The following is a 27439-nucleotide window of genomic DNA, read 5'->3' as shown; positions in this document are numbered from 1 at the left end:
CTGTTTACATCAATCAGTCAAGAACATCTGAGTACAAAGTTTTTTGGGGGAGATTTATTCTAAAAGCTAGAATGAAATGAATGTCTGCTGATATAATGCTTAAAATACTCTTCTGAAATCAATACCATAAGAACATCATACAACACCAAATATGGGTTATGGGGCAATGTTCTACATCATGTGAAAAAGACTATTTACAACAAGAAACAAGGGGAAAAAAAAAAAAAAAAGACAAGATTATTGTCCAGATCATCAGTATCTACGATTCATCTTCTTAAACTTCTCGTAGTGGTAGTCATCTGTTGCTTTCTCATTATTTGGCCTCTTGCGGTGTGGTGGTGACACTGTGTGGGGAGAAAATTCAATCACTTTAACCGTCTCATGTATTATCTAATGGTCTAATAAAATATTAATGCCTTTTACTACAGAAAAGGTTTCATTTTGAATTAAGATGCTCTGAGACTTATATAGCTGAAGTGCATAACTAAGTTTGCCTCCAAATATGCAGCTCTATCCTGAAGCGTATGGTAAGCCGTAGCAGATGGCACAGAGGTGGTAATTGTTGTGTTGATTAAAATGTGTTTGGTTGAGGGAGTGGGCCTTACTCTCAGGTCCTGGTTTCTCAGTGTCTCCTACGCGAAGAGGTCTGGCTTTGGGTTCCTCTCGATGGCGCCTCTGGGGAGCATTATGATCCTCATGATAGACTGAGAAAAAACAAACACAAAGATCCATCCAAGCTGATGACCATTATATTGTACAGAATCTCTATTTGTAATTGAATGGCCTGATTGTGAAGGCTGTTAACAAGACTTGTTACTAAAAAAAATGGTAAGACCAGTTAATGCAACTTTGTTAGACTACTATGGTCCATCAAGATAATATTACTCAAAGACTGTTATTCAGATTTGCCCATATACTCTCATGCAAGGCTCGTAGTACTCACATCGGTTGTGCTGGACATAATTCACAGCAATGTTTGTAGGAACAAAGGATGTCCCATTATCTTTCTTTTTATTCTTCTGTTCTTGAATGAGCTTTGCTTTGGCCTCTTCTGTAAAGATGATGTTCTTGATCTTTGCACTAATGAGGAAGAGAGAAGTAAGGGCAATTTCATTCATTGTGATTGCAGATTCATTAAGAGAGAGGTCATAGTTGTGGAGGTTATTGTTTGTATTAGATGATGCATCCAATGGGTATTGTGAGGCTACATTGCTACACAAGAAGTTAATGATGGTTGGCTATGTTGATTGGAGGACTCTGACCACAATGTACAGGGATAATAGCCAATGAGCAATGAATATGTTGGCATCAATACTGATTTGAGTAGTTTTGATACTGGTATGGCACTAATGATGATAATCTTGATGATGAAATATACTTACTCAATTCCCAAGTCCACTTCTGGGATGCCACTAAGCATTTGATTGGACAACATCTCCTCTGTCTTCTTAGCGGAGTTGACACGGATGTTCTCTGGGAGCTCATACAGCAGGTCCTCTGGGTTCTTTACTTTGACCTTCTGCTCCTCATCCTCTACCAATCCTTTCTTCTTCTTCAGCTCTGTCTCAATGTATTTCATCCTGAGGAAGAGGGAAGCCAGAACAGGGGAGCCAGGAGAGGACAAGGCTTCAGTGAGAAAGGAGTTGGTCACAAATGTATGGTGTGTGTGCGTGTGCGTGTGTGTGTGTGTGTGTGTGTGTGTGAGAGAGAGAGAGAGAGAGAGAGTGAGTGAGAGAGAAAGAGAACTGGGCAATTAACATACATGTCAGCATCTTCATCTCTTCTGTTGGTTTCTGCAGAAAATGACGTCCCAAGGTTAAGATCATCATTCTCATCTTCAGTCCTGCAATACAAGTTCCAATTAGGCAATTCTACAAAGTCAAAGTCAAGCACTAAGTGTAAAGCCAACTGCTTTCAGATTACTTACATGTCCCTATTCCGGTCTTTGACTTTTTTCATGTGAACTATGCCTCCTGTCTTCATTTTAAATGGGTCATCCTGAAACAAGGATCAAATCGGTCTAGTCAACACATGCCTATGCATAACCATGCGGAGCCGTTACATTCGGTAAAAAAAAAAAAAAAAGACTCATTAAATACATCTGTAGGCTATAATGCCTATGGATTATACTTACTTCGATTTCAACATCCAGAGGAAGTTTCTCTCCAACAAGAAGAGCGGCAATACTGTAAAAAAAGAGGGCTTTTTCAAGACGATGCCACACATATTTATTTTCACAGTAGCCTACACAACGTTTATACTTAGTACACAACCCTAGCTTAGACGGACAGGCACTTACCTGACACCAGTTTGCCTTTTCCGTAGACTCTGTATTTCTTTAACTTCGTCCAATTTAGATCTAGAACAGAAAATAGCCCATTGACATTATTCTGTTGTAATACACGCATGTTATGTGTATGTGTGTGTGTGTGTGTGTGATATAATATCATCAAACACATAGTCACAACATGTTGAATTTCCCCTTGGGAATCAATAAAGTAGCTATCTATCTGTTGTTCGGTGACAAAAGTAAAGGTAGGCTAACGTTATTGTTTTTCTCACCTCACTTCGGTTGTTATCTCTTCATCTTCCTCTTCGTCTGATGAGTCATCCCTCCTCCTTCTAAAATTCTTACCAGATGGCATGTTTTAGAGTCGAGTCTTCCTCTGATTAAACACTAATATACTCGGTATATAGGTCGTTTTGTCTTGAATCCGACACCGCGGTTTTAGATTACTGGCAACGCCACGGATTTTAGGGAGGACAGATCTGACTGACGGACCTCACATACAAACTTCCTGTTCGTATCAGTGACGTCACTTCTGTGTTCGCAGGGATGCCACCGGGGAATGTAAAACCACTGATGCCACCGATGAAAACATAAGCCAGGTACACTTCTTCTCGTGTCAGAATGAATAACATCATATGTCGATGGGCCCTTGTATGATTTTATCACAACGTATCCGTTGTGGAATACATTTTACTGCTTTCCCTACAGCCTATTTTTATTTCCACGCAAACGAGTAACGGGCTAGCCATGCCACCTAGATGACAGCTAACGTTGATGCCTACGTCATAGGAATGCAACATAACACAATCTTAATTAGGTTAATTTTGAACTTGGCACGTGTGAACTTTTCAACAGTCCCCGTTCACTTGCTTGTACCCCGGTACGGAAACTGAAGAGGGTGAGCACCTCGAAGCATAACAAGACTGACGCAAAACCATGCTGCAAAAGAGGCGGAGGGAGGGGGTTGTGGGCTGGGCATCATCTGTGGGGTTCTGTCAGCTAATAAGCTACAGTACGTTTGTATCTGAAATGCAGACATTTGGCGTGAAATGAATAAACATAGCGCCTATGATCTGATCACCTAGAACAGGTTAGTGTTGCCACAGTTTTGATATTGCATGGTTGTTCGATGTCATAGACGAATTTAAATGTCTTATTTGCGGTTTTGGGTTGCAAAATAGGGCCTCTTATCTTGTTAAAGAAGCTGTTGTATGTCAGAGTAATGACAGACGGAGCTGGCAATTGTAGTGTTCTATCGTTGGCTATTTGTTATTGTATGTAAGGGAGGTGTTGTATGATTGTAGCGTTATAGGATTTGTCGTAGTTGGGCGGCTTATACCACCCTGGTGACGAAGTGTTCATGTGGTTTAGATTGTTCCCTTCCAGAATTCATTATTATGGAATTCTGTGTGTAGCCTAATGCTATTAATGACGAGCACAACTTGTTGATTTGGAAATGAGAGTTCAGCACTAAAGCTAGCCCTGTGATTTCAAGTACTGTCGGTGCCAGGAATGAAACAGCACTTTCACTGAGCCTCCATTGAAGAAATTATGTAGTAAGACAAGAGCCCAAGTCACGTCTCATTCGTGTTGGTGTTTGTGCAGTTTGGCAAAGACTGTTCATGTTCTCTTATTGTCAATTAAACATGCTGCATATGTGTCAGGTTTTGACTGAGTCTTGTCCATAAACTCACAGATCTGGTTAAGCCTATTCCTGTGGAGATGTAGCCCATGATAGTTGTGTCAGATTCTTCGACTACAAATTTAAAATCCCAGAACGAAATTGTTCATTTATAATGTCCAATATTAAATCATTTTTATTGTCTTCATGTTGGGTTTTAACAGATTAAAGTGAAAATAGAAGATGGCTGATAACGGTGAAGTGTGTCCTCACCTGGATTGTATTGGTGAGGTCACAAAGGAAGAACTCCTACAGAAATCAAAGGTAGGAGTTTGTGTTAGGCCTATGGCCATCATATAAATGACCCCGGTGGTATCTAGTACAAATCAATGATGAAGTAGTATTTAGAGTGCATCTTTGTCTTTCATACTGTGTACCATAGTTACTAAAGAGTAAACATTGATGTGTAATTACTTACATTTATGCCTACATATTCTCAGGGGACCTGTCAGTCATGTGGAGTGGGTGGTCCTAACCTCTGGGCATGTCTGCAGGTGAGTTTCATGTTCAAGGTGCTTTTTTCCACGTTATTGACAGTGAAGGACATGATGGTGATCCTTACTGCATGACTCATGAAATATTACATAAATGTATTTTTCAATGGGACGTTTAAATATAGTTGAAATGTGTTTGTGCTGTCCCCCTACAGTGTGACTGCCCTTATGTTGGTTGTGGAGAGTCGTATTCCGACCACAGCACCATACATGCTCAGGTAACACACCTCTCTCCATCTTTCATCTTTCTCTTTCGCCTTCTCTCGCTCTCTCTCTCGCCAGAGGTGCAGGCTGATAAGCGGCACGAAAGGTGAGATTTGCAAAACCCTATTGCTTCTGTGAGGATTATTATCATTTATTTGTTTATGTATTTATTTCAAAGACTTTGCTTTTGTATTTTTCCCATGGGCAAAAGCTCACATCAGTCTTCATAGGAACAGAGGCTTGGCCCCAGGTGTGTTCTGGGTACTGTATGACGCTACCTTATGTGATCACCACTTTGTCAGGGGTCACCATGACTGCAACACACACCAATTTTGGTAGGCATGTGTGAGGGATAGGCAAATATTTGGAAGGCGTAACACCATTGGGAGGGTCTGGAATTAATTAGAGCCCAGCTATGGGTATTCCATGGACTTCATTTTGGTGTCTTTTTGACATCAAATGACTATACATCTGAGGCGTTCTAAGCCTTTATGTGACCATTGTCATTTTCCAGAGAAACACGACACTGTACGACTGGCTCATAACCTTGTTATGATAACATTTTTCTAAAACCAAAATATTTTTCTAAAACTTTCAGTTGCCCAGAAGAGAACAATTCAGGAATGTTTTGTTGGATTGGCACTTCATTGGCAAGTCAAAAAACAATACTTACCAAAAGGCGCACTTGAACTCAAAGCACTCTGCACGTTCTGTTATAATTTTCTGTCCACGGCTTCCAGTAGAATGTTTCAATCTGTTCAATCTATGTCATCAAACTGAGCTTGATGTTGTACAGTAGACAATGCCCAGGCAAAGTAGTGGCTTTACTTTCTAGTGGCATGTTGGGTGCGTCATGATAAACAGCTTTTGCATGTACAATACATTGGTATCTCCGATCAGGAAGGGAGTTATTTCAGATTTTATGCATTTTGACACACGTTTCAGATGCTTTGACGCACTCGTCTTGGACGGTTATCTGATTTATGTCAAATTTGGTATTCATCATGTCAAGATGTTTAAACATCGTGTCCCACATAAACAGGAAATGTATCATAAATTTGCCATACATTGGCTAATGCGACTCAAGCATGCACATTTGCATCCCCATCTCCAATACAAAAGCTACACCAATTGATTTTGACTAGTGCAATGCCCTTTTAAACATGCTATTCCTGTAGAAGACCTGTAGGCTAATTGCATGCCTGCAGGTAGGCCTGCTTTAAAAATAGGATGAGAGGGCAAACATCATTCTAGCCTTGGCATTCAATAATGAATATTGAATATTATATTATAATACATTGTAATAAATGTGTAGTGAACAGAAATTTGATGTGACATTTTTCACATCAAAATGGCTTATGCCCAACAGCTGTTTTAAGGCTTCATGTTTAATAATCGAGAAGACAAATCATTGGAATGATGCATCATCTCAACATCACACTCTGTCTGCCACCTTTGTCTGTAGCTGATCATGCTTTGCATGTGTGGCATTCTGAAACGTCCTTATATGCAGTACCATTATCTCTCATTTCAGTTTGGGACCTTGCAGTCGGAATCGTCATTGATTTATTCAAAGTCTAAAGACAGTCCAGAGTAGCCAGGGCTATTCGAAGTGTCCATTTATTGCTTGTCGTTTTTATGTCATTTTGAATAACCACTGCAGTGCATACCTGTGTTTGTTTGGAACTTTGCAGTCGGGATTGTCGTTTATGTATTCAAAGTCCAAAGAAGCCTGGGCTAGTTGTCGTTTTGAATAGCCATTGCATACCTGACTTTGTTGACAAAATCCACAGAAACATTTCATGCAAGCAAACCGCATACCGAGACATTGTTTATTCTTGAGATCAGACATGATTATCATCCAAACATGACTTTCTACCAGTGCTGTGCACTGATTCTGTGCTGCCAAAACTCTTTACTTCGACCCCTCTCAAGTGGAGCTCACATTGTACGCACAAATGGCAGCGTTGTGCTATGAAACACATTATTTTCAATGACTTGCACACGCATGAACTTTTCTGCTGCTGCACCAAACAAAGTGCAGCGCAAGCGCCATTTTGCCACTTTGCTGCTCTTGTGCGTGCCGCGGTCAAAGTTCCACCGCTGCACTGTAAATCATAGATATGTTGCGCTGAGTCCGGCAGCAAGCACAACAAAATGATCTCAACCAAAAGCAACCTATTGGCGAGCACAGCGCATGCCGCGTGCAATGTGTAGGCCCCTTCAAGTTGGGTTCTCATTGCACTGCACTATGAAACCCATGATTTTCAAGGGCTTGCTCGCGCAAGAACTGGTGTGTCGCTTTGCTTTGGGGCAGCCGTGGTCTACTGGTTAGGGCTTTAGTCTTGTAACTGGAGGGTTGCCGGTTCGATCCCCGACCAGTCCACGGCTGAAGTGCCCTTCAGCAAGGCACCTAACTCCTCACTGCTCCCCGAGTGCCGCTGTTGAGCAGGCAGCTCACTGCTCCGGGTTAGTGTGTGCTTCACCTGACTGTGTATTCTGTGTGCTGTGTCTGTTCACTAATTCACGGATTGGGATAAATGCAGAGACTGAATTTCCCTCACGGGATGAAAAGAGTATATATACTTATACTTATACTTTCCCGCTCACGCAAGTGCCATCGTCGTTCAACCAGGTCACAGCAAAAATCTTTGGGTCATTACCTTAACCAAGAGCAGCCTGCCGCTTGCAATGTAAAGACCCCTAATAAATGAAACCCTGTGTCTGTGTCCCTGCAATAAGAATGGCGGTTGGAATTCTTGTCATCTTTTTGGCTGTTGGAATCCTACAGTCTGATCGGCTGCAGGAACCCTGCAATGTGATTGGATAATGGAATTCGCCATTCTGATGCTGTAGAATCTCACTATGTGTTTGGCTGCTGAATCCCTGTAATTTGATTGGCTTATAGCATTCTGATTGACTGCTAAATCCCTGCTATTTGATTGATTATCGGGAATCCCGCATTGTAATTGGCTGTTGGTTGATTAAAAGATTGTATCAGTAACAGTCAGACGAATGCAGGATACCATTACCTAGCACAGACAGATATGAACAAACAAAGGCACAAATAGGCCTAATAAACAGTAAAAAATGAAAATAAAAGTGATATAACATGTGTCCCAGTTATACTCCACTTCACAGTCTTCAGGGTGAGAAACCCTACCCATTCTGAAAAAAGAAGCATACACTGGTCACATACATATTCACTAAATCTGCAGTCAGTGTAAGAGTGTTCTTGATGATCTGAGGAGAATAAGATATTAGAATGTTGATTTGGGGAAAACCGCTTATATATATCTTTGGGAAAATCTCTTTTTTGTCTACTGTGTTTTGTTATGCTTTTGTTGAGTCTATTTCAACACCAATCCTTTTATGACCTCTACAACATCATTGTAATTGTTGCCATACATTTTATAGCTTGGTCAATATAGCGTGAATTATTTAGTGTAATAATGGGTAAATTATTTATGATACCATTTCATTAGGCTAGTTGTAATTGTTTGAAAACCAAATGTATCAGGGCAGTCTTAATACATTATTAACTTAACAGATTTGTTGTTATTATTATTCTTTGTTTTATTTATTAGGGACCGTGGACAATTTAAAGCATATATTTTGAAACAGAAATGTTGCCATTTGATGCATTGTACCAAAGTTAGCCTCAGGCTAATTTACATCATTGTCTTCATGCTACACGTACGTTTCACAACATCCCCCACAGTCGCAGCTCTAGCACCTGGAGTTTATCCAGGATGAGCCATCAGCATGCCAAGGTTTATCCACATGATCCTGACAGTGCGTCATGACCATCCCTTCTGCTCAAACAGAAACAGTTGGTTATAAAGATTTTTAATCAAAAGTCAAATGCATTTTACAACAGTGTTTGACCTAGAGGTACGAACACAACATAATTTAAGGCTGCTTGACTCTTTGGACTGATCATTCATTTCATTTAGTCTACACATGCGCTTTGGTTATGTTTTATAAGACAAATATATGTATTTTGCTAAATATAATTTGGACATAGATGTAGTTCCATACCTTCTGGTGTCCTCACAAAGTAGGCTGTATGGCAAACGGAGCCAGGCCACAAACAATCAGTATGAGAGCTGTAGACTCCCGTATAGAAAGACAACACCATATGTTAACTATACCCTGTACTGTAAATCCCCTTGATATGTTTTACTTCCTTGCATTTATATACTTTGCAGACACCTTTATCCAAAATTGAAGAATTCAGAAATGAAGAATAGCATACAAGCTACTATGCAGGGGAGATCTTATGTTGCAGATCAGATCCGATCCGATCAACTTTATTGTCCCAGAGGGGAAATTCGTCTTGGGCATCAAGTACCTCTCACAGGTGCTCACAACACAGCAAGATATATAAGAGGACACAGGCAACAGAGCCGTTTCAGTGCAGTGGCCACGTTTAAAGTCAAATTGATTAGGATCAGGGAGGCCATTCCATGTTCTGATCAAGGTCAAATGGCATAAGTAGGCCTACTGTACACATTTCATTTCAGTTTATCAGGATCATTACATATCAAATATGTATCAGTGGGCAATATTATTAAACTAAGCTCAACAAGCTGGAGGAGAATGCATCAGCAAGCTTGGAGCTGCCCTTTCAGTAGGCTAGTGACTGCAGCTCCTTTATGTTTGTAAACTGAGCTTGAATTTCTCATCAGATATGGACAACTGGCTTTAAAGCCATGTCATGTTAGTTAGGAGGTGGAGCTTTCACCCCCTTATTGGGACCCAAAAGAATAGCTGTTTTGGCTCTCGAAACGCTCTCTGAATTCCTGCACTCACTTCTCAGTTGTTTGTGCCCCCCCCCCCCCCCCCCCAGGCAAAGAAGCACCATCTGACAGTGAACCTCACCACATTCCGGATCTGGTGCTATGTGTGTGAGCGGGAGGTGTTCCTGGAGCAGCGGCCCATGGTTCCGGCGCCGGCCCCCCACCAGTGCAAGTCCCGAGAGCAGGTAGGCCAGCGCGGGGAGGGCGGGGTCACCTGAGGTCACTTGTGAGAGCTCTGTGCCAGAAAAAAAGAAAGACTTGTTTTTGTTTGGTACTCTGCTTCAGGATCCCTTACTTCATGCGACCAGTCATCCCTTGAAAGCTGTGCCCATCGCCGTGGCCGACGAAGACGAGTCCGAGTCGGAGGAGGACGAGCTCAAACCAAGAGGTGAACGAGCGCTCAGCTTATTTGTGACGGGCAGACAGTCTCGCCCTCCCCGAATGTGCTCCGGTTGCCCTTCACGATAGGAGCGTGCTGTATTTCTGGGGAAGAGGTCAGGGGGGAAGAGGAACACAACAGAGGACTTGAGCGGTGTGGTGTGTCATACTAAATTTCACTGTTCCCCCGACTGCCTCCTTCCCACAGGTCTCACGGGGATGAAGAACATCGGGAACTCGTGTTACATGAACGCTGCCCTGCAGGCCCTCTCCAACTGGTGAGGCCACTTCCTGTTCTCTCGAGTCCGTCCTAGACGTTTGACTTTACTGCATTTGGAGGAGCGATGCCAACACTGTTTCACTGTTGTGTGGGACCATAGCCCTGTTTGTTTTGCACAATGCACAACGTATCCTGGGTCTCTCATTCTCTCTCTATTTTTTCCAGTTATTTTGCCTTCTTTACTAACACATTCACTCGCTTGTTTATTTTTCCAGCCCTCCTTTAACCCAGTTCTTCCTGGACTGCAGCGGACTGGTCCGCACCGATAAGAAGCCGGCCCTGTGCAAGAGCTACCAGAAGCTCATTTCAGAGCTTTGGCACAAGAAACGGTAGCTGGTGCATTCCTATGAGACATCACTTCTCTCCATAGCTTTGTTCAAGAGAGAAACTGTTACGTAATAACGTTTCTGCAATGCTGCATTTAGCACCCTCGTGTAACTTACTGAGGTCTTTAGATATGTGATCTCAGTCAAAGTTATCACACACAGCAGATCTTCAGATACTGTACATGTAGCATATATGACAATAATTATGTATGACCAGTGTACAGTCACTTACTGCAAGAACTACAGTATTGAGTAGGATATGGTATTCAATATCTTAAGCTGTTCAGGTTTGCAGATGGTTAAGGCACCTCATGCTGAGTGAATTAGAATATTCCTATTCCGCTAGTTTTTGCAGCATTTGCACTGTTAGTCATCCAGCATAAAGCAACAATCTATTTTAAAATGCCTGCAGAATGATGCAACAAAGTGCTTGCACTGTTAAGATTTCTTTTGTTCTTTCTTTCTTTCTTTCTTTCTTTCTTTTTTCTCCCTACTTCTCCAGGCCTAGTTATGTTGTCCCCACCAATCTGTCTCATGGTATCAAGCTGGTAAATCCCATGTTTCGGGGCTACGCCCAACAGGTGATGATCCATAAGACGCATTGACATGGATCAAACGCAGTGGTCCCCAACCTGGGGTGCGGGGACCCCATTAGGGGTCACCAGAGATTGCAGGGAGTCCGCACAATGTTGCCTGGGCTGAGGTTGTGAGATTACCTAAATTATATTTGCGCACATTAAAAAATCCCAATAACACACCCAGTTGGAAAATCAAAACTACAGTATAATCCAAATTTAAACATTTATTTTTGTTCCACATTTAAAGCAACACCATGGAGTTTTTCAACCTTTTGGGGTTCGGGTACGAACCGGTACGAACCAAAGAACTACAAAATTCGACTGCTTTACGGCATATAGGGCACACTTCCTCCACCACTTCCTCAAATTCTGTGCGAGCGTTGAATAGACAGTTGATGCCTTATAAACATGAGCTACGTGATCTTTTGGCGTTTGAAATAAATAAAACCCATGAAATTATATTCATATGATGATATGCTGAAATGCATGCTATGGGCTAGGCTACCTGGAATAGCTATAGCCTACATTTCACACGCAACGCAGGCAGTCCGAGTTTGCCCAAGACGTGAGAACTCCTCCTGCAGAAATCGGCTTATCAACAAAAGCACGTGTATCCTAGCTCCGTCATCTAGTCACTAGATTCTAGTGTCATCATGCTGCCAACCAAACTGCACGGGAGCTGGTTATGTGTGCTAGTTATAGCTCAACGTGTAAATCTACCGCCTATAGGCTACTGATCAAACAATTATCTTGAAAAACAAAGTTATCACGTGTAAGATTCTGTCATCATATTATAAGAGCTCTGCCTCTCCAAACATTTTGGGCGTGCAAATATATGCCACTATGGACGTGAATAGCCTACCATAGAATACAATATCTGGTGACCATCGATTTTTTTTTTTATGTTATAAAGACACTAAAAATGACCACCCTAGATTAGGCTACGCTATTGCTCATAAATATCGTAATCGTTTTTTTTTTTTAAATAAGTAATTGACCAACAATGACCAACATCATCCCAATACCGAGAACGTGCACAGACCTGAGCTGAAAGCCTAGTTTTACAAATGTATCACATAACTGGTATCGTAGTAGGCTACCACATAATTTACAGTAATATTTAATGTGCAGCCTCAACTCTAGCCTATACTGTACGTGTACGCTATGTCTAACTTCTGGTGTAACCGTGACAGATTTTACGACATATATAAGAAATGGCCGTTTCCCAACTGTAGGGGGACCCCGAGAGCAAAACTTACATGGTGTTGCTTTAAATTCATGTAGCTCTTTATTACCTCTGACCTCTGAACTGGCGTAAGCAACCTTCAGGTCGGGCTAGGCATGGCAAGGAAAAAAGGTTGGGAAACACAGATCTTACAGGGGAGCTACACCAGACGCGTAACTGAAGCGCTCCGTTCGCGATGCGTAAAATCCATTTTAGAAGACTGGTCTATTTTTTTCGAATGTATGTGCCACTGTCGCGTCTGGTGTAGCTACTTACATTGATTATAGTGATTATTAACTGCTGCAACATACGCTTGGCGAACGGAACGTTTCAGTTATGCGCCTGGTGTAGCTCCCCTGTAACACACATATATAGTTGGATAAAAGCAATTTAGTGCAAACATGGTTGCAGTTCTATGGCAGCCCCCACACACACCTGCTGACTGCGTTGTGTCCACTCTGCTGTGGTCAGGACACGCAGGAGTTCCTGCGCTGCCTGATGGACCAGCTGCACGAGGAGCTGAAAGAGCCCCTGAGGGAGAGCGGCGGCGGGGGTGCCATGGGCGACTCGGGCGCGGAGGCGGGCGACGGCGGGACGGGGGCGCGGGACGACGAGCGCAGCCCCTCGGAGGACGACTTCCTGTCCTGCGACTCGGGCTCCAGCAGCGGGGAGGGGCCGGAGGGCCGCGGGGCCGGAGAGGCCGAGCTGCTCATCCAGGACGAGTGCGGCGGCGTGCGCATGGCCCCTGCGTCCACCGCCACCACCGCCACCTCCACCGCCACCGCCACCGGCGGGGGGATCTCGGAGAAGGAGCGGCTGAAGGAGCGCAGGGTGTCGGGGTCGCCGCTCCGCGGGGCCTCCCAGGAGATGGACGAGGACGCGGACGTGGACACGGCCGCCGCTCAGGAGGGCCCGGGGGAGAGGGAGCCGGAGGAGACGCCGGTGCCCAGCAGCACTCCCAACCAGGCACCAGCCAACAGCACCACAGGTGGGACATGCACATGGATATTACACACAATATCAGGGACTGCTGGAGACATTGGTGCAGCGTGTTGATACTAGTACAGACACAGGTCACAGACACACACGCGCACGCACACACACACACACACACACACACACAGACAAGTTGTGAGTTCATATTCTGTTCATAATCATATTACGCATCGGTGTAGCATGTAGATACTGGTACCGACACAGGCCTATGTCTTGTTTTACAAACACACACACACACACACACACACACAGACAGGTTGTGAGTTCATATTCTGACTAGATCCCCTAGTTGCTCTATGGAGATTGACTCTATATGCATGCAAGTCGCTTTGAATAAAAGTACATTAAATATGTAAATGAGTAAACACACACACGCTCACAAATGTGCAGACTCAGTCACAGCCACACTCTCACATGTTCTCATATTGCAAGTTACCCAACTTCCTGCTTGTGTGCAGAGCTCACCCATGAAGCCTGAGATATCTGATTTGGACGTGTCCAATCTCTCTCCTCAGAGCCTGATAACGAGGCGTCGATGCACCATCCTCCGTCACGGCCCTGTAGTCCCGCCCCCACCGTCCAGGAGCTCCATCCCAAGCTCTCCAGCAGCCCACCCAGGTCCAGCCCCCTGAGGTCAGCCTACTCCCTCAAGAAAGGTAAGCCACAGCCAATCAGTTAGCCAGCCACTGATTGGCCTCAGGGTCCTTAATGCACTCAGGGCCTCCTATGAAGTACTTCTCTGAGGGTTCTGAACAGACCTTCTCAGTAGGAATGCACCCATATTGCAGTATGAGGATGAGCATTTCCTGTATGTTCATGTGCTTGATAATACCAGGGTAGTATTTACGAGGTGGCTTTTCTGTCATAGAAATAAAGGATGTTCCCCATGAAGTGGTATTGGTGCATGGTATTAAAAACACTGTACTGTATGTGAGAACGTTGACTCCTTTTACCTCAGAGAGCTTCAGCCTCATACTCCAGTTTTGTGTGACAGAGGCTACGCTAACTGTAACGATAATGATATCTATCACTCTAGCTCATGAGAATGTCAGCGCACAAACACAATGACGACATGAAGAACGATATTGTTGAACGACACTTTCAGAGCAGTGGACGTTATCATTGAAAATGTGGATGGTCCTTGATCCTGATGGTTTACACATCTATACTATAATGGCAGATTTATGCTATTACCTCCTTACTGTATTTCCAAAATAGTTGTGGGACGCTGTGTAATTTAAATAGCAACAGAACTGTACATTGAACTGTGCATTAATAGCAAGTTGGATGGGCCCTCTACTCTTTAGCCTTGAGGATGTGGAGTCCTTTATTGTATTAACCACAAGACAGTTTCCCACTTTGCCTTGGTCTGTCTTCCATGAGTTTGGGCCCAGAGAAGATGGCAGGATGTCTGGATCATGTCAAATATGGGTTCTTATTTTGTCTATAAAGTTTTAACCAGCGTTTGTGGATGGAGTATCACATTGTGTGTATGGATGATGTTATCAGATGTTTTCCTAAGGCAGTGCAATGATGTTCATTACAGAAACAGGTCTGTTTTTAATGTAGTGTCATCTAAGGCCCCCAACATAATAGCAATCCCGTATTGATTTTTAACCCTGTGCCTTGTGTCTTGCGATTTCTCTGGGTTTTCTGAATATGAATACTGTATCTGTACTATAGTTGATGAAATCGCCAAATTCTTTGCAATTTTACAATTAGATGCATTATTCTTATAGTGTTGCATTATTTTCTCACATAGTTTTTTTTTCACAAAGAGGTGAATGCCTTTGCATCTTTGCTTCTGAGAGACTAAACTTCTCTGGAATGCTCTTTTGATTCTCATCTGTGGTGCCAGTTAACCTCACTAGTTGCACAATGTTCCTCCTTGTGTTGACTTTATATTGCACAACTCTTCCAGCCTTTTGTTTACCCTGTCCCAACATTTTTGAGATGTGTTGCTGGCATCGAATTCCAAATGAGTGCACGTAAAATAGTACAATTTGTCGGTTTCATTTGATTTGTTGTGTATGTTTCATTTGATATGTTGATTCTTTATGCAACTAAACATTGGTTCACGTGATTTGCAGATGATCACATTCTGTTTTTATTTACATTTTACACAGTCCCAACTTTTAGTTGTTTGGAAATAGGGTTGTTAGTACATTTGTTTTATGGACACTTTCATTCCAAGATAGCTCAATACAGGTGATACATTTTTCATCACATAACATCATATACTAGGTGCATTTTTACTAGGTTTTTTTTAGTTTTGTAGAAGTATTTAGGCAATGAGATCAGGATCACCTTGTGCCATGATTTATAAGCAGCCTTCCCTCTGCAGCTCAGGCTATCATGGGCCCCAGGAAGAAGAAGCAGTCTCGCTACCGGAGCGTGATCTCGGATATCTTCGATGGTTCTATTTTGAGTCTAGTTCAGTGTCTGACATGCGACAGGGTGAGTTGGCCATTGTACTTTGCCTTTTAGCCAGCAGAGGGCAGCATGGTCATGTGATCTTACAGTTAAAATGTATTTCCTTGGACACTGCAAAGCTTCCATACGGTGTGTAGAATGAATCAGTCTGAGTCACATATATGCTTTGTGTAGTGACGCATCTCTCTGAATTTTGTCTCAATTTAGTCCTCTAATGTTTTTGTAAACATGAGAACTCCATGAGAACTCCAGACTGCAAGGACAAGTGTTTTTGTTGAAACTAAGGATAGTCCAAATAAATAATGACTAGCTTAGGGCTTAATTTGTGTAGCGTAGCAATGATACTGATGAAGTAAGTAGGCAATGCAGTTAGGGCCAGTAATGTTTCACTCGAGGTGCCTACTAACGTTACTCTTCTGCTTCTAGGTTTCCACCACGGTGGAGACATTTCAGGACTTGTCCCTGCCGATTCCAGGGAAAGAGGACCTAGCCAAGCTGCACTCTTCCATCCACCAGAACGCCCCGGCCAAGACAGGCGTATGCGCGGACACCTACGCCACTCAGGGCTGGATCTCCTTCATTATGGACTCCATACGCAAGTAAGAGGGCTAATGCAGTGCACACACTATATATACTATATATATTGCACAAACACCAGACACACCTACACACTTATACACACACCATCATGTATATCCTATTGATACTCTCTCTCTCTCTCTCTCTCTCTCTCTCTCTCTCCATCTCATATGGTTGTGTGTGGTCTGTGGCAGGTTTGTGGTCTCCTGCATCCCCAGCTGGTTTTGGGGGCCAATGGTGACCCTGGAGGACTGCCTCGCTGCCTTCTTCGCTGCAGACGAACTGAAAGGTGTGAACAGGACCAACACTGACTATCATTTCATTTTTGTGTTGTTTTTGTTCAGTTTTTTTTTCTTTTACAGTATATACGTAAAGCACTTTGAAACTATGTTTAGAAAAGCGATCTATAAATAAACATTATTATTATTGTTATTATTATTATTTTAATCACATTCCAGTGAAAATGAAGAGTAACACACACACCAGAAAGATTGAGAGAGAGACTTGACAGAGATATGACCTCCAGAGTGGGTCCTCCCAGAGTGAGAGTGGAGAAACGATTACTGCACTTGGGAAATAACATGATGGTTGAATGAGAGAGCAGTGTAAGAGAGAGTGTAATCATTTGCCTATTCCTCTCTGCAGGTGACAACATGTACAGCTGTGAAAGATGTAAAAAGTAAGCACCCAACCTATTTTATGTCAGGTTTTCTGCTGGTGGCAACTCAAGACTGTGTAGCGGTAGACATCAGGTTGATGAGTTCACCTGCTCTTTGATTTATGAGTGATTACCTGTTTCCACATCCTCAGGTTAAGGAATGGAATCAAATACTGCAAAGTAGTAAGACTACCTGAGGTGAGTGAGTATGCATTCACCATCATTTTACAGTTTTGTGCATTTTTTTATTATTATTATTTCAAATGATATTAACTTGTGTGTGTGTGTGTGTGTGTGTGTGTGTGTGTGTGTGTGTGTGTGTGTGTGTGTGTGTGTGTGTGTGTGTGTGTGTGTGTGTGTGTGTGTGTGTGTGTGTGTGTGTGTGTGTGGTTGCACTTGGCACTCAGATTCTCTGCATTCACCTGAAGCGCTTTAGACACGAGGTCATGTACTCCTTCAAGATAAACAGCCACGTGTCGTTTCCATTAGAGGGCCTCGACCTTCGACCTTTCCTGGCCAAAGACAGTCCCTCTCAGATTACAACCTATGACCTCCTGTCCGTCATCTGTCACCACGGCACCGCAGGCAGTGAGTGAGATGGATTTGTCAGATTGTGGTTGTGGAGCTGACTCACACACACCCGGAGGGTATTAAAAAAGCTTTGAGACTGACACCTGTAGATGTCTCTCATCAAATTTGGCCATAGTTCCTATTATGTAGCAATCATATTCTTCTGTCACTCTACCCGTTTTTTTCTCCTTCATCCTTTGCTTCCTTCCTTTCGGTTTTCATCTCCTCCGTCCATCTGTCTCTCTCTCTCAGGTGGTCACTACATAGCCTACTGCCAGAATGTGATTAATGGCCAGTGGTATGAGTTTGATGACCAGTACGTGACCGAGGTGCATGAAACTGTGGTGCAGAACGCGGAGGCCTACGTCCTGTTCTACAGGTGAGATCTCAGAGGCAAGCCATCACACACTGATACACACACACACACACACACACTGCAACTATGCTAAGATCTCTAGTTACCTGCCGGTGTACAGTAAGTGACCCAAACTGCCAAGTACAGGCACAAGATATTGATATTTGGACTGGAGCCAAGACTGCAAATTTGCAGCACAAGAGGCTGATATTTCACCAGCTTTGTTAAATAGGCTTCCTCCAGATATGGATCAAAACATCAGTTTACTTTCCTATTGCACATACCTATTGCTCTCATCAGCGACAGCTATATTTAGGTCTGGTGGCATTTGTATCATAAAAACACAGCCATCTGTGTGTGGCACAGTGAGAACATTTCGGGTTTAACAAAGCAATTAGTGTGGTGGCTGGATGTTAGATTTGTTTTTATATAATGTCCAATGAATAGAAATTGTAGCCATTCAGTATATGTAACATGGATTCAGTTGTCTGATCTTGCCCATGGTGAATGATAATGGTGAGTGGGAGGGAGAATACATAATGGTCAGACTACGCTATCTAAATCACAGCGTCTAAATCACTGTGTAAAGTCACATGATATTTGTCAGGAATGTCTACCCAAATATTGTGAAAGCCCTCGTCATTTGCCTCAAGGAAAGGGGTGCAAGAGTATGTAGAGGCAGTAGCTCACTCTCGCTCCAGTGATTTGTGTTGAGTGCCGGACAGTTGGCAGTGCCCTCGATGTTGCCCACTGTGTTCCGGTGTCCACCAGGGGCGCCAAGCGTCCGCTCCTGAGCCTCCTCTGTGCTGGCATGCACACACTCACTGTTGAATATTAGGTCAAAGCCCACACACTCACCAGTCTGGCCATCTGTCGTCCTCTACCTCACTCCCCCACATCCGGCATGGACTCTCTCTCTCTCTCTCTCTCTCTCTCTCTCTCTCTCTCTCTCTCTCTCTCTCTCTCTCTCTCTCTGTTTGCTCTCCTTTTCTCTCATTCCCCTCTCCTCTTCCTTTTTCTGAACTGTTTTTTTTCTTCCTGTCTCTCCATCCATTCATATATCATGTCTTCTCCCTCTCTCTCTCTCTCACTCTCTCTCTCTCTCTCTCTGGCTGATCTCATTTTCTCTCATTCTCCTCTCCTCTTCCTTTTTCTGAACTGTTTTTTCTCTTCCTTTCTCTCCATCCATCCATACATCATGTCTTCTCTCTCTCTCTCTCTCTGTCTCTCTGAATTTTGATCCTTCTGCCATCTCTGCTCGTCATCAACCAATTGATGGATGGATCCATCAGCCCCTGCTGTTCTGTGACCTTGTATGTTCTGTTTGTCATTTGATGGGTTTGTTGGTTCTTCTTATGCACCTGGGACTGTAGAAGGGAATTGATGTTCTATGTGGTGCTGTGCCTAGCTTCCGTACCTGCATTGGGGAACTTGTGCTGATGTGTGAAAATGAATATCCCCTTAGAACAGCGGTTCCCAAATTTATTTCCAGCATACATCCAGACTCCCACCTACATCCTGATTCGACTCACGGACCCCCACCATCCGACACATAGAAACGTAACACGTTTTATTGATGTAAGCCGCCCTTTTTTAATGAAAACATAGCCTACTGTGGAGTTTACAGATGATATCCTTTAATTTCATGTTTCCATATCATTATGACCAGATTCTAAATTATTTATTTATTTATTCATGAATTAATTGCAAAAGATTTCAAAAGTTCATTTTAACACCTCTCCGCCATAGCCCTTTTCATCTCGCGTACCCTTTAGAAGCAGCTCGCGTACCACCACAGTTTGGGAATCCCTGTCTGAGGACAATAAAGACCATGTATGTCTGTTCAAGGAATTTTTATTTTTCAAGGATTCAAGGAATTTTTATTGTCGTACCAGTTCACATTTACATGTTTGTGGTTCGAAATTAGTACTCAGGACCCGGTATAAAGCCATAGAATAATAGTAAAAAGAAAAACTAACACAATGCCATATGCACTAAGTATAAAAGCAACATTGAGTGCCAAATGGCATGTGCAGTATCAATAAATAGATAAATAAAATAGATAAAAGTGCATGAGATAGATAAAAGTGCATGTGCAAGTAAGGTCAGTTCATGTGTATGTCCGTATGTGTGTGTCTGTGCATGCTTTAGGAAGAGCAGTGAGGAGTCGGTGCGTGAGCGGCAGAAGGTGGTGGCGCTGGCCAACCTCAAGGAGCCCAGCCTGCTGCAGTTCTACATCTCCAGGGAGTGGCTCAACAAGTTCAACACCTTCACCGAGCCCGGCCCCATCAGCAACCACACATTCCTGTGTCAGCACGGAGGTCAGGAGACACACACTCACACACACACACACACACACACACACACACTCACTCATGTACAGAGACCTACAAGTAAAGACGCAAACAGATATCCTCCACACATATAAAGCACGAACCACAAAAGTACACTCATATATTTTGTATGCTTTCAAGCACCAATAGTTTATTTTGTTATTATGTAAAAATTGCATGGATCGGTTGTCTGTGTGGCCTCTTCTTTGACCCATTCACCCACATACACACAGTACATTCTGGTGATTTGTCCCTCTTTATCCATACTTGTAATATTATTGCATGGTAACTGAGGTTGTGCTATTGTTCAGGAATTCCTCCCACTAAGTACCACTACATCGACGACCTTGTGGTGATCCTTCCCCAGAATGTCTGGGAGTATCTCTACAACAGGTAACCCACTGGTGTGATTGGGAAAGAGCTTAATTGGTGGTGTTATTTGGCAGCGTCTGTGAGTGTAATCTGACTGCGAAGACATGCTCTCTTCTCCACATTCCCACAAAATCATTAGCGGTTTTCTGTATCTGTTTTTTTTTTCTTTTTTTTCTCTGTCTCTCAGTTTTGGTGGCGGGCCTGCCGTGAACCACCTCTACCTGTGTGCTATCTGTCAAGTAGAGATTGAGGCTCTTGCCAAACGCAGGAAGATGGAGATTGACACTTTTATCAAGGTAGACGTGCATCCATATGTGTCAAAGGGTGTGCATGAGCAAAAGAGGAGTGTGTGAAAGACAAAAAGGAAGAAAGATCACTTGTGTACCTCTCTTTCTCTGTGATAACAGAGTGCATGTGGAGTTGAAAGTTTGGGGGAAATTACGACATTTGTAAAGAGACCTGTAGTTTTAGAAAGGCACTACATCAATGCAATATATTATGTTGTATCATTATTCCCCTGGGGAATCCCACTTCTTTTTTTTCTTTTTTTTCAGAGAGGAATGTAAGAGGTGTCTTTTCCTTGCTTTCAGTATTGCTTTACCCAATTGTGCAAGCCTTATCTATTGCCATTTTAACGTTGTCAAATATTTCATGGGTGTAATCCTGAAAGTGGTGAAGTGACTTAATAGGAATGTTAAAGCTCTCTCTCTCTTGTCTCTCTCTCTTATCTATCTGTCCGTCTCTCCGTCCTCAGCTAAATAAGGAGTTTCAGGCAGAGGAGGCTCCCACCGTGATCTTGTGCATCAGCATGCAGTGGTTCAGAGAGTGGGAGAGTTTTGTCAAGGGCAAAGATAACGGTGCGTTCATACCCCTGCAGACACATGACGCAAGCACTCGCTCGGAACTGAATATTATATACTATAGCTTCTCAAGAAACCGTTAATCATCCAATTTGAGAGTTTTGACACATTATGCCTTCGGGGTTCTGATTTTTTGAAAATTGACCCTGTCTACATGACGCAATCACTCGCTCGGAACTGAGTATTATATGCTATAGCTTCCTAAGAAACCGTTAATCATCCAATTTGGCAAACTGTGTTAGGTGTTGGCAGACTTGTTGGCAACTTTTCAATTTATTAGTCAGCATTAGTCCTTAGTCGGTTAATCCACGTACTTAGTAGTTACGGTTAAGGGTTATGGCTCAGACTGTGGTTCACGCGAATCCCCAAGTTGAGCTAGTCTGTAACTGTTGCTTGACTTAACTGTGAACATGTAAACGTACTGAGTGTTAGAAGAGGCCTATTGTTATCTGTCCTGTTCACTAATTGTGATGTCTCTCTCCCCAGAGCCCCCAGGCCCCATTGACAACAGCAAGATCGCTGTGATGAAGGGGGGGCACATACAGCTCAAACAAGGTTGGATTCTGTGTGTGTGTGTGTGTGTGTGTGTGTGTGTGAGTGTGTGAGTGTGTGAGTGTGTGAGTGTGTGAGTGTGAGTGTGAGTGTGAGTGTGAGTGTGAGTGTGAGTGTGAGTGTGTGTGTGTGTGTGTGTGTGTGAGTGTGAGTGTGAGTGTGTGTGTGTGTGTGTGTGTGTGTGTGACTGACTATCTGACTATGCTCGTGTGTCTTTGTGAGGGTTACTCTGGTCAGTACTGCTTTGTTTGTGTAACCGGCGTTGTGTTGAACCCGGACATGAACTCGCACACACTCAACACTTTGGATCGGAAATCGAGCGGACTAGCAATTAAGCTAAAAGCCCCGGCTGTTAGGTCCCTCGCTAGCACGACTCTTAAAGCAACACTAAACAGTTTTTTTGTACGTTAGAATAGTGTTTCCATAATCATTTCAGAGGTTCATCAACTCGTAACAGGGTGAACGGCACTTCTTCATTCACTTCGTGGCCCTCTATCGGCTATAACTGCACTATGTACCTGCTTCGATGTTGCAATACATCATACTTCATAACATCATGCAACACACTCTATCTTGTCTGTGGACATCGTTATTTGCTGGATAAACAAATTGCGTGTTTGCAACAGAGGAAAAGAGGGGTGTTGCTTTAAGGCGTTGGAAGGAAGGTTTACTAAAGAACATACCGCACAGCTAGGAACTGGCTATCATTACATTTGCATGTGTATATACTGTTCTGTGTTAAAGAGCAGATCATTATCAATAACAGTGACTCATTAACCTCTTTTCCCGTTGTGTTATTGTGTTATTGGGCATTCCATGGTGTCTGTGTGTTTTGCATAGTACATCTTATTTACAACAATATTTTCCTGTGATGGTGACGGTTCTATGGAACTATCTCTGTATGTGTGTGTGTGTGTGTGTGCGCGCGCGTGTGGGAGAGAGAGTGTTTATGCATATCTGTATTCTATGTATTTGTTTGTTTGTTGCTATGTCTTTTTTGAATAGCACATTAAGTAAACATGAAGATACTACCACCCCAGCAACTAGGGGATCTAGTCAGAATATGAACTATGAACTATATGAACTCATAACTTGTGTGTGTGTATGTGCATGCGTGTGTGTGTTTGTGTGTGTGTGTGTGTGTGTGTGTTTGTGTGTGTGTGTGTGTGTGTGTGTGTTTGCATGTGTGTGTATGTATGTCTGTCTACCACCCCAGCAACAAGGGGATCGACTCAGAATATGAACTCACAAACGTGTGTGTGTGTGTGTGTGTGTGTGTGTGTGTGTGTTGTAGGAGCAGACTATGGTCAGATCTCTGAGGAGACGTGGCAGTACCTGCTCAGCATCTACGGTGGAGGCCCTGAGATCGCCGTCAGACAGGCGGTCATTCCCCAGGAGCCCGACGGCCACGGAGAGCGCAAGATAGAGGCAGAGACCAGGGCACTCTGAAAGAGTGAGTCCCAGTAAACACACACACACGCGCACACACACACAGACACACACACACACACACACACACACACTTTAATGCTTTTATTTTACAACCCTTGATGGAAGTATGTTACATGCTTAAACAAGTCCGATCTTACACTGAAAGCCTGGTGCTATTTGACCTTCTTGCATCTCCAAATGGATGCACTACCATTGTTGCAGAAATGGAGCAGTACTTTACTAGTCTTTTGGCTTGCCTAGTCCACACAGTTGCAGTCCACGTAAAGCAAATCTGTTCACATGTAAAGACTCGCAAACACAAGAACAATTAGCAAGTGGGTAACATTTTATCAGCTTGGAGTTGATACAAGTGTCCATACACAAGTCAAGCACATACAAACACACAACTCACCGGCACAAATATTTATGACACATAGCACAGAGACAAGGACACACACAAACACACCTTCTCTTATCTGATCCCAATCAGTTAGGTCGGCCCATTTCACCCAAGGACTTTCTATTTCAGTGTATGAACATGTTAATTGCAGAATAGCTCGCCAGCCGCAAAATAGATGTTCATCTCAGTTCTTCAGATGCGCAGCAGGCCCACGTCCGGTCCTGCCTAGTGTTGATATTCACTGGTAGCCATCTTCTGCAGATGCATCTGGTGATTCAATCTCCTCTCCTTCCTGTTGGCATCACTCATACCAATGATGGGGATTGCAGAACAAGGTCTGCCGTTGGGCCGCCTGTGAGTCTCCTACTGGTTGTGCAGTTAAAGAGTAGTTATCAGAGTTATTTTTTCCACAGGATATAACATTTATACACTTGTAATGAATCATTTATGAGAATGTCCAGGTGGGAACTTCATGGCTTATGTAGTTATTTCATATTTAAAAACCTTAGTAAAATGTGTAAAAACAGAACAGGGTTTTTTTTAGGGTTAATAAGATGGTTTTAGCAGTGTTTAGTTAGAGAGAGAGATCCCGCACACTCCGAGTTATAAGTCAGTTTTTTAATACAGCGGTAATATTTCAGCCTTTATGGCCTTCTTCAGATCGCATGCTTTAAATCTAGTTGCCTGCACCTTGACTTTGGTTTGTGTTTGCACCTCTCCTTCTAGGTTTTAGCAGTGTTCAGTAGTGAGCGGATAGTTGTATCGGCCACACTAATTGTTTGCACACATTACACGCTTGGAAGTGAACGACTACCAAGTGAGGTCATTCACTATCCCAGTGGTCATGGAATTGGCCCAGCCAGGTTTCAAAAACACAAGGTCTAAGGCATGTGTTGGATCAGTGAAAACATTGCCGACATCTTTATTTATATGGATCCCTTGCCAGTCGGCACTAGACGACGAGTAAGCATTTTCAGAACAAAAGCCTATGCCATTGCCAACACATGCATCATACGGCGTCTTGAGTTACTACAAAATCTCAACTGTGTGTGGATGAACTGTGGTTGGTGAATGCATACATTCGTGCTAATGACTTCCCGTGAAGGGTCAAGAAAACCTGGGAACATCTGGAGGAGCAATTACAACACATAGCTGCACACACTCTCTCTCACACACACACACACACACACACACACACACTCTCTCACACACACGCACACTCTCTCTCTCACACACACACACACACACACACACACACAGACACAAACACACTTTGAGATGACTAAACAGCTGCTAATGATCAGAGGCGTTTCCCAGAAGTCTTTACTTCATGATTCAAGCGTGTCCCCCCCAACCCCCAACTCAGGTTGTTTTTGTTTAAGGCCACTGACGTCAAATTCCTGATCCCCTGTGATTATTCCTTAGCTCCCCCTACGCTCGTGTAAACCTCCTGCTGCTAACGCAAGATCCTGGATCCTGTTGTATTCCTGCTCAACGCTCCTGCTGAGAATTCCAAGCAACACTCACTCAGCATTCAACACTCTCTACCACTCTCTTCAGTCAGCAGAATAGCTGTGTGTGTGCGTGCGTGTGTGCGTGTGTGTGTGTGTATGTGTCCGACTGTGTCTGAGTGTATTTCTGTGAGTGTTTCTGAGTGTGTTTGTGTGTCTAATTGCCGTAATTAAGGCTGTTATTATTTCTTCTGTATTTGCTCCATTATAATCCCATTAATGTAATAACATTGTTGTTCGTGATTGATTTTTCCCCAGGCAGGTCGAGGCATGTACCCCCCGCCCCGCCCGCACCGCTCCGCCACCACCACCACCTCCACCTCCTCCTCCACCTCCTCCACCACCACCCCTCCTCTCCCTCACTGAAGCCTTCACTCCACAGCATCGCTGGAGCACCCATCCCCCAGGGGCTTTTCTCACCTGCGCGAGAGGAGAGGAGCCGCCGCCGTGCTCGCTACATTACTCCTAGATTAGGCCACAGTACGTTGTTGCATAGATGACGAGTACGCGTTAACGATAACGAAGGAGTATTTGAGACCACACTCTGGAAGAGAGGCCGAGGGAGGAAGAGCAGAGAGGGAGGGGAGAGACTTAATCACGCACTGGCAAACTTGTTGAGAGTGAGCCCGAAAAAAGAGGATTTCTACAAAGACACTTAAATGTATATACCTGCGACTTACAGACAACTTACAGAACACACTACGCGTACACACGCACGCGCACACACACACACACACACACACACACACACACACACACACACACACACACACACACACACACACACACACACACACACACACACACACACACACACACACAGACACACACACAGACACACACACACACACACAGTTTTCATCTGCCTTTGAGGAGCCTACTGTGGGGCTCTCCGGGGGTGGATGATGAAAGCTCTACAGCTGCTGCCTGGTGACTGACTGCTGCTCTGGACACTAACCCCGCCTCATGCGTACAGCATGTCTGCCAGCTGACTCAGACCTGAGGAGAGAGTGCTTCATCTCGCCTATTTATTTTTGCCTGGCAGTGCACAAGTCCGGCAGCCCTTGAGTCAGGATTGATTAAGGGTGTTGTACAGTGAGAGAGGCTAGTCGAGGTACTGTCCTGAGGCATTCCCCTCATAATGGGGAATGTCAGAGTACGGGTAAAAACGGAGAAAGGGTTCTGTAGGTCATGGTGGGTTTTTTTTTTTAACAGAATTAGGGCCATTTTCAAAGTTGCAGACGACACAATTATTGCGTTGAAAAATGCCGAGATGATTCACAATCTGGCCTTTCACAGTTGTACAGCTTGTCCTTATCGCGGGGGTCAGAATGCGTCACAGGCCAATGAAGCATCAGTTGCTCAGTTCCTCTTGCTTCTGTTGTGTCTTGATGTTTCATTCGAATTTTGTCACCGAATACTGAAACCTTATAAACGCATGGACGCGTTGTTCTCAGCCATGGTGTTCTATAGGCAGGTTGAGGCTAGTCGATGGCTGAGTCATTGTATACTTTGATTAGTTTGAATGAACACACCTCATCTCAACAAACCAGCAGGCCCCCGTCAGACTCAACCAAGTTAGAGACTCAAAGCCTCGTTCCTGCCATTTCTGATCTGATGCCGAAGAAGACCGTAGCCAGTTGCTGGCTTCTATTGTGGTTGAGTTCACCAAAGAGAAAGTTCAACATCTGGTTTCGATTTCCAAAACTTGCCTGGAGATTATCCGGCGTTTTCTTTTCTGTTCTTTTTTTTTTCCTTCTTTTGTTTCAATCACTTACTGGGCACGTGCAATGTTGGTCAATATCTAGTGTGTATAACTGAAAGGAGTGTGGCACTAAATTCTACTATTAAAGAGCTTAATTAGAATGATCTTTGTTAAACTTATTGAGTGTATCTCTCTATCCGTGAACATTGATGACATATGACATAGCCATTACATTTCAAATTAATGTCAAGACTTGACCTAGTGAACTAATAGATATTGTATAACAGTGTCTTTGGTTGAAGTCCCAGGTGATCACAGTTTTAATGCCGGCATATTGCAGTCAAGGTTGACTAAGCTTTTTTTCGAGTGTCTGTTTATTGTCTGTTTAACTGTATTGAAATTGAGAGTGAATAAAGCCTGTTCTTT

At 43.5% G+C, this 27439-nt stretch overlaps 2 protein-coding genes across 5 annotated transcripts; one reads left to right on the top strand and one right to left on the bottom strand.

Moving 5' to 3' along the window:
• Positions 1–32: 32 nt before the first annotated feature.
• Positions 33–3020, bottom strand: c14h9orf78 (chromosome 14 C9orf78 homolog). The gene is made up of 9 exons (XM_062554325.1): positions 2563–3020; positions 2300–2359; positions 2135–2186; positions 1928–1998; positions 1763–1843; positions 1383–1580; positions 944–1080; positions 606–704; positions 33–344 (listed from the first exon to the last, which is right to left on the bottom strand). The coding sequence occupies exons 1-9, from the start codon at positions 2643–2645 to the stop codon at positions 253–255; spliced, it is 873 nt and encodes a 290-aa protein (XP_062410309.1). The 5' UTR covers positions 2646–3020; the 3' UTR covers positions 33–252.
• Positions 2813–27439, top strand: usp20 (ubiquitin specific peptidase 20). Of its 4 annotated transcripts, none has more exons than XM_062554320.1 (25): positions 2813–2889; positions 4136–4235; positions 4412–4465; positions 4621–4683; positions 9522–9656; positions 9757–9859; positions 10058–10127; positions 10345–10458; positions 10958–11036; positions 12730–13246; positions 13770–13910; positions 15599–15711; positions 16114–16286; positions 16461–16555; positions 16912–16945; positions 17077–17122; positions 17332–17512; positions 17747–17873; positions 20001–20170; positions 20494–20575; positions 20742–20850; positions 21309–21411; positions 21901–21969; positions 23261–23419; positions 25567–27439. In XM_062554320.1, exons 2-24 carry the CDS (start codon positions 4155–4157, stop codon positions 23413–23415), a joined length of 2814 nt encoding a protein of 937 aa, XP_062410304.1. In that variant the 5' UTR covers positions 2813–2889; positions 4136–4154; the 3' UTR covers positions 23416–23419; positions 25567–27439. The 4 variants fall into 4 exon arrangements, with proteins under 4 accessions (XP_062410304.1, XP_062410305.1, XP_062410307.1 ...); XM_062554321.1 differs by lacking the exon at positions 25567–27439 and adding an exon at positions 25223–25522; XM_062554323.1 differs by lacking the exon at positions 2813–2889 and adding an exon at positions 3250–3380.

This window comes from Sardina pilchardus, chromosome 14 (genome assembly GCF_963854185.1).
Source record: "Sardina pilchardus chromosome 14, fSarPil1.1, whole genome shotgun sequence".
Lineage (NCBI taxonomy): Eukaryota > Metazoa > Chordata > Actinopteri > Clupeiformes > Clupeidae > Sardina > Sardina pilchardus.
This window is presented reverse-complemented; position numbering and strand designations above follow the sequence as displayed.

Bases quoted from the DNA above. Each gene is read 5' to 3' on its own strand.
- c14h9orf78 (XM_062554325.1), bottom strand. From the start codon at position 2,645: ATGCCATCTGGTAAGAATTTTAGAAGGAGGAGGGATGACTCATCAGAC. The intron at 2,360-2,562 runs GTGAGAAAAACA...TTTCTGTTCTAG, and splicing joins GAGATAACAACCGAAGTGAG to ATCTAAATTGGACGAAGTTA. The intron at 1,081-1,382 runs GTAAGTATATTT...CTTCCTCATTAG, and splicing joins GAAGTGGACTTGGGAATTGA to TGCAAAGATCAAGAACATCA.
- usp20 (XM_062554320.1), top strand. From the start codon at position 4,155: ATGGCTGATAACGGTGAAGTGTGTCCTCACCTGGATTGTATTGGTGAG. The intron at 4,466-4,620 runs GTGAGTTTCATG...GTCCCCCTACAG, and splicing joins ACCTCTGGGCATGTCTGCAG to TGTGACTGCCCTTATGTTGG. The intron at 9,860-10,057 runs GTGAACGAGCGC...TCCTTCCCACAG, and splicing joins GGACGAGCTCAAACCAAGAG to GTCTCACGGGGATGAAGAAC.